At 46.0% G+C, this 7,189-nt stretch overlaps 1 protein-coding gene across 1 annotated transcript in view; it reads left to right on the top strand.

Annotated features, from left to right (window-relative positions):
* Positions 1 to 588: 588 nt before the first annotated feature.
* Positions 589 to 7,189, top strand: part of STARD9 (StAR related lipid transfer domain containing 9) — a 201,391-nt gene continuing 194,790 nt past the window's right edge. The window contains exon 1 of the mRNA XM_037900384.2: positions 589 to 855. Within this exon, the coding sequence (XP_037756312.1) occupies positions 809 to 855 (47 nt within the window). The 5' untranslated portion in view covers positions 589 to 808. The remainder of the gene's footprint in view (positions 856 to 7,189) is intronic.

The raw sequence follows: 7,189 nt of genomic DNA, 5'->3' as shown, positions 1-7,189 counted from the left end.
TAAGCAGGACTATTCTGTTTTACCCCCAACACATGCTAACAGGGGGAGCCCTTGAGCTGCTCAGGGCCTAAGCAATTACTTAAATCTGCTTATGCCTGGTGCCTGCTCTGCATACAATTGCTTGTAGTAGCAAGGAGGTCTGTAGCCATCCGAAATATGTTCACATGCTGGCAGCCTTGGTGTCCTGTCCACGATTCACCCCATCCCTCACAATACCTAAAGCGGACCTGTCCTCACACGCAGCGTGATCACTGCCACAGCAGGTACAGGTCACCAGCCAGAACAGCAGGGTGATAAAAGACCTGCTTGAAAACTAAAGCCGTCGCTCCTGCGGTGGAAAGGCTCCTGCTAGCGAGGCCTGGCCCGCCTCCCCCACGCCGTCCAGCCGCAGCGCCTGGTTTATTTTATACCCACACGCACGGTTCAGGCAGTCCCGTGCAGTGGGCCCCGGGGAATCCCCGCTCCGACCTCGGCAAGAACAACGGGCGCGGCTGCGCTAGCCAGTGGCGGGGCGGAGCGGACCAGCCCAGCAGCCCTTGTTTTACCATCGCTCTCAGCAGCGGACCCGCAACGCACCAGCCTCGTCCCGCTCAGCGCAGGGGAGGCCGAGCTCGCCCCGCCCCATCTCCCGCTCCCGGTCTGGGCGCGCGAGGTTCCTCCCCCGCCCCGCCCGAGCCCCGGGGGCTGCGCTGGGCGGCGGGACCGCGCCTGCCAATCCTGTGGCTCTGGGGCCAGCGGGGAGCCCCGAGAGCCAGGGAGCAGCGAGCGTGCGGGGTGGCCGGCTGGCCGCGGGCGGCGGCGGCGGGACATGGCGAACGTCAAGGTGGCCCTCCGGGTTCGGCCTCTGAGCAAACGGTACGGGGGGCGCTGTGGGGCGAGGCCGGGGCAGCGCCCGGGGGGGAGAGGCTGGGCTCCGTGTGCCGCGCGGGCGCCCCAAGGGGGTGCTAGGCTGGGCTGCACGCGTGAGCCGCGGGATTGTGCCTGTCCCGCGCCCTAGGTGTGCCCGACGGGGGTGTTGCGTGGGTGGCCCGCGTGTCTTCTGTGTTCTCTCACGGGGTAACCCTCGGCCGTGCTACTGGCACCGGGGGCCGACTGGGGCTCCGGTCCAAAGGGGAGAGATTTGTGGGAGGCACTTCAGCGGGGTAGGTGTGTACGCTATGCCTGTGTGTGTATAGGCACAGGTGTACGTGTGTGTGCTGCTTAAGTGCTTACGAACAGTGGATGTATGTGGTGTGTGTACGTATCTATACACAGTACGGTATAGCTAGCAGAGGGAAGCAATCATGAAGATCCAACAAGTCAGGAAGGAATTGAATGAGGGTCCACGGGGAAGCATGAGAGTGTCTAAGAGATATACTGTGCACCTGAATGTCCAGATAATACTAATTGAGGCTGGTAGGAAGGGGGATGATCAGTTGGAAGGTGAAGGTGGAGACTATTTCTTCCACCACCCCCCCCCCGCTGTCTTCTTCCCTGGCTGTAAAGCCCTGCTAGCCAGTCCAACTCATGAAATGCGTGTCCCGCCCCTCTTATTTATATGTGCTGTAGTGTATTTCTTTTCCGTTGCACTGTTTGCTAATTATCCTGTGACATGGCAGCTCGTTAGCTTTTCTGGTTTTAGCAACTTTGAGGATGTTAACAGATAAATCGCTGGTATTTTATATTCAGTATGGTAGTGGCTGAAGGGGCAGTATGCGATTACGATTCATTTGTTTGTATCTGAAGAAAAGAAATTCTGTTTTGAAAAGTTTCATGTAAGGCGACAAGGAAGATGACTGAAATAGTTCTGTTCAGATCACCAGGTCCCTGGAAGATCGTCTTAAACAAACAAACAAAAAGTGGTGCTGTTTATTTTACTTGTTCCCAACAGAAATGGGGCAATTGTCAGTCTCTGTAAGAAGCTTCCCTCTTCCATTCCTTCCCCCCTCCCCGCGTTGTTGTTGTTGTTTTTCCCCCTGGTAGGCAGAAGCCGGATGTTCAGAATGTTACTCGTTCCCTAGGGCTTGTTTGCTTCCAAAAGAAATCTTATAACCTCACTCAATACTGTGATTGGAAGTTCATTTCCCACAAATGTGAAGATGCTGTAGTTAGAACAGATTTCTAACGTGACCTATGTGTATAATACACTGTATAATCAAAACCATGTGTACTGTGGACGTTTTGGGAGGAGGGGAAAGAGAGCAAGAAAGTACTGAAGCTGTGTGAATATGGGTGGCTAGTAACTTAATCTGTTTTAGGGGAAGAGGGAGAAAAGCAATACAGCATAGCAGAAAAATGGAAAAGTGCCATGAGCTCCCTCTCTGAGTCTTTGTTTTGATGATGCCTTTTTTTTTAACTTGAGTCTGTCATGTTGTCTCTTGGCTTCACTGACCTGTAATAAATAAATAACCCTTTTATGTTGTAGACAAGATGTTTCTGGAAGAGTTTCCCATCCTGAGAACTAATCCATTCATTTTACCAACAATATAGTAGCACATCTTTCACGCTTAAATTCATGGAAGTGTTGCCATGGCCTTGACAAATGTTGTTTGAGTTTATAACTTAATTTAAAAACTTGCTCTCAGCTTCAGCTAATGCAAAAGAAAGTCCTTTCTCTACATCACTGATGTTTGAGGGAGGGAAAAGGTAGGTAAAAATAAGATTTGAATAAAATAAGCTTTGCAGTTTTTGTTTAAGTTGTAAATCTGTGCAAGGGGGGAGGGAAGAAGCCTACAAGTTTTTTTGGATGCATTTTTGTCTTTATCTCAAAAGCAACTGTCATGTGAAATCCTTCCTGTTTAAAATCAAATTAAAATATATGTCCAAATAACATTATAATCCTGACATTAATTCATGCTGTTATACTGTGGGGAGAACTGCAGTAGCAGGAGAAGGCCAATTATGACTTTGAAGAATATAGTATTGTTTTAATGTTACTGACTGTGATTCTTTGTATTTGCTATTTCTTTGGTGTTCAGACACTTTCCAAAAATGAAAAGTAAGGGCTAAGTAATAGTAGGCAGTTGGTAATGACTGAAAGACTCCAGTCCGTAAGACTTTAGTTTAATTCTCGCCCAGATTGTTTGGAAACTGTTTTCACTCTGCATCTGACCATATCTGTCATTGTACTTCATTGTGTGATATATCACACATTTGTATCTTGCATAATGAACATTCCAAAAAGACTGCCAAACCTCTGTTATGATTTGGTGGTGTTATCTCAGCTCCTTGTGGATATCCGTGACAATTAGCACCATTGGAATGGATGGGCAGGGGCTGTGATCTTCCCCTCTTACCAGGGTGTAGCAACCTGAAGAATCTCGCACTTCCCTTGTCTGTGCTCTTTCTGACTTACTGGGTGGAGGATTTAATTCAGTTGTGCTCCTAATCTGGCATCTTTCCCAAACCCTACATTCATTTAGGAAAAAGAATTCTATCAGAGTGTACAAGGATTTTTTTTTTTTTTTAAGGTATTCCTTAATGCAAGTTGAGTTGTGGTTTTTTACTAGTTCATCCATCATTACTCTCATCAAATAATTGTTATGTCTTCCATTGGGAGATCTGTTCACACTGTCAGCTGCCTGCGCAATAGCGTGTTCACATTTGCAGCACTTTCAACGGTATTTGGAGCGGTGCACTCTGGGGAGCTATCCCACAGAGCATTTCTTCCTCTTCTGCCGCTAAGAGTTATGGGAAGATGGAGGGGGTCATGGGGCATCCTGGGTCCTGTCCCAATGCCCCATGATGCGTTGCTTTGCATCCCAGCAATCTCTGTGCTTCCGTCCACATTTGGCGCCATCTTTTAATGGATTGTGTACTGCACGCTCTGCCTCTTTGGGCTGCAGGAATGGATCCTGAACTGTTGACCAGTATGCCGTTCGCTCTGACCAACACATCACGAGTGGCAGTGGTGTTATGCCTTAAACTACAAAGGCAAGAGGAGTGCGACATTGATCTCGCCACACATAGTAGCTATGACACGAAATTGCTGTGGCATTCACGGAGGTGCTGACCCCAGTGGAATGCCGCTTTTGGGCTTGGGAAACCAGCAGTAAGTGGTAGGATCACATCGGGATGCACGTCTGGGATGATGAGCAATGGCTGCAGAACTTTCGGATGAGGAAAGCCACATTCATGGAACTGTGTGATGAGCTCGCCCCAGCCCTGTGGTGCAAGGACACGAGAATGAGAGCTGCCCTGCTGTTGGAGAAGCGTGTGGCAATTGCACTGTGGAAGCTGGCTACTCCTGACTGCTCCAAACGGGGGATCACCTGGTGCGTGGAGCAGGCATGGCCACTTGGAAAGATGCACGGAGGCGACTGCACGCATCACCAAGCAAACAGGAAGGAGACTTGCAAAATTCCAAAGGAATTTACGGGGTGGGGATGACATTTGGTCACCTGAGGGCAGAGCAATAGAGTTCAAACCGATGACCAGAGAGGTGAGAACAGGCATTGTGGAACACCTCCCAGAGGCCAATTGCAGTGCTGTAATTGACCACAGAGTCTACGCTGGCACCATGACGCTTTAGCCCCGGCACAGTAAGCTCTATGCCTCTCGTTGGGGTGGGGGGTTTTTTGAGCGCTGCAACTGCACAGAAATTGCGCACTAAGTGGCTTGGCAGTGTGTACACCTTGGGAGTTATACCGCAGAAAGCTGCTTTACTGTGCAGAAACTTGCCAGTGTAGACAGGAACTTAATGAATAAATGCAGATCCTGTGGAAGCCTTGTGTCTGATGTCCTACTCTATACACAGGAGATTATGTAGCATGCACAAATCAAACAAATGTATGAGAAACAATTTATTATTGCCCTCATGAGGTTTGGCTTGTATGGTATATGGCAGCATATTCACACACAAACATGTAATTTTAAAATATCAGTGTTCAAAGTTTTAATGCTTTTAAGTATAATATAGTGAAAGCAAAGAAGCTGCATTATACTTAGAAAACATTTTACATTTTACATTTTGGAAAGCTTCAGTGAGATCATAAACTATGTGGAGGAATTATTTTGTGAGATCTGGAGAGACCTAATATGAAATGAGTAGATTCCTTTTCCAAGTCTCTGAAATTCAGGTCTCTGAAGCAGCCGCAGTAGGTGAATCCCTCATTTTTCTTTAAGCAGCCTCTGCTGCTAGGAGCTGGCTCATCCATTATGGTGATATAGAGGAATCAAGAAGGAAAATGAGACGGTCATCTAGGGGAGGACTCTGAACTTCTAAAACCAGCTTAGTAAAAATAATTACTGTTTTTTTAAGACCAAGATTGATCTTCCCTAAAAACTGAGGGTCAAGGTGACTAAAAGAATGAATGTTAGTAATAAGTAAATATATGAAACCACAATGATGAGAGATCTCCCCCATCCCGCTCCCTTCTCTTCTGTATGAAGCAAATCATTTGTCTGCATTTGCCTGGTGGCGATGGCGGTGTTTCAAACTGCAGCAATTCCCAGTCTAGTTCTCCATACATTATGCCATGACAGAGAAATAATCTGATCAGAGGTGTTTGTCATACAGTGGCAGGACACAGTATTTTTCATTTTTGTTCTGTTTTTCCCTTTGGGGGTTAGGTGACTTGGGTTTCTTTTTGTCCTTTCCTGTTACCTGTGGCTACAGCGTGGGCCATACCTGTACAGCCTTTTTTTTTTTTTTTTTTTAATATGTATGCACAGCAACATATTAAAATTATTTTAAAAAGTTTACAAAGTTAATCTGGCCTGCTGCTGATTTCAGGCTGAGCTGCTGCAGCAGTTGGTTGAACCAGAGGCATAGGGGTGTAGATGAAGAGGGTAGGTGATTAGGGGGAAAATGTGGTGATAAGGACATCAGGAGGGACGTGGACTGGATGTAGACTTCTCAAGTGTCTCGCATTTTGTGGTACATTTCAAACTTTAGAAGACTCAGACTTCTTGTTGTACAGTCTCCACCAATTAATGTTACACTAATAAAATAATACCAATAGGATCTTATAAGAGGGATAAGGCAAAATGCCACGTTTATTGTAAATACAACAGTTAGCATATGCTTTTCACACACACCCTGCAGATGGTCTTTATAGTTACCAGTCTGTTGTAGCTCAAGTCAATCTAATGGCCAGTTAGACTGAGCATGAGTGAGGAGGAGCAGGTCTCTGTTGGTCGCGATCTGATGCTCTAAGGCTTTGCAGGACTGAACCCAGAGTTCCATGGCAAAACACCCCATCTTTATAGTTGTAAATTCCCATTTGAGTCCATGCATTTTGCAATGTCATCCTGTAATCATTAGTCCTTAAGTGGTGTTAATCTTGGGGTTTTCTGCTGTTATTTATTTATTGTCTCGCCTTCAGGGGTGCCTACCTCACCTCTGAGGTCATCAGTGCTGCTAACATGTTTAGCATGGATACAATGGATATTTTCTGATTGTCTCCTGCTGTTTCCAAGTCTCTTACTTTTTCTTGACCATCTGGACATTTGTGATGGCTTTTACACCTTATCTCTTCCTGATGCATGCATTCCTCATTCACACAAACAGTCTCTCACAGAAACCTTCAAAGGTATACAGAATACATTGTAAATTAAGCCTTGCTAAATCTTATAACTAAAACAGTTCACATTGGGGTTTCAGGCCCTCAACATTTCTCAAATTTATTTATCATAGACACACAACAAAATCATGTCTTTTACTAACTAAACTTTATAACAGGTCCTAATTGTAATGCATATGGGAAACAGGATCCCAGTCTCAGATGGTTATTCCTTTCTGTTATTCAAAAAGGGTGGTTGGCAGAATGAAATCAAGGTTTACATCAATTCTTATAGTACAATTATAAAACTTAGCCCTACACAGGATCACCAAGCCAAGAGATGTTCCCAGGTGGCAGGGGTAGTCAGAGATTCACTGTCCAGATACTCTTTGGCTGAGGGGAGGGTGCCAGGAAGCCATGTATTCTAAATTCACCCCTTCCACTGTTTATATTTCTATGTATTTCAAAACCTGTACTATTGAGTAAGGCTTCATACTCCAGACCATCAGAGAAAGGCAAGTTTCATCCCCTGCCCCCTTCCATTTTACAAATAGATAAGAGAGTGCCTGAAGTCATTTGTGGCAGAAATGAGAATGAAACCCAGGACTCTGGTATGACCAATCCAGATCTCAGCCACACTGCTTTCAGATTGAATATACCAAATTTATGTACTTGATTTACCCCATCTGTAATCACTAGACCAGGGG

The sequence above is a fragment of the Chelonia mydas genome, chromosome 6 (assembly GCF_015237465.2).
Source record: "Chelonia mydas isolate rCheMyd1 chromosome 6, rCheMyd1.pri.v2, whole genome shotgun sequence".
NCBI classification, from domain to species: domain Eukaryota; kingdom Metazoa; phylum Chordata; order Testudines; family Cheloniidae; genus Chelonia; species Chelonia mydas.
The sequence above is the reverse complement of the archived record's forward strand: the minus strand, read 5'-3'. Positions and strand labels throughout refer to the sequence as shown.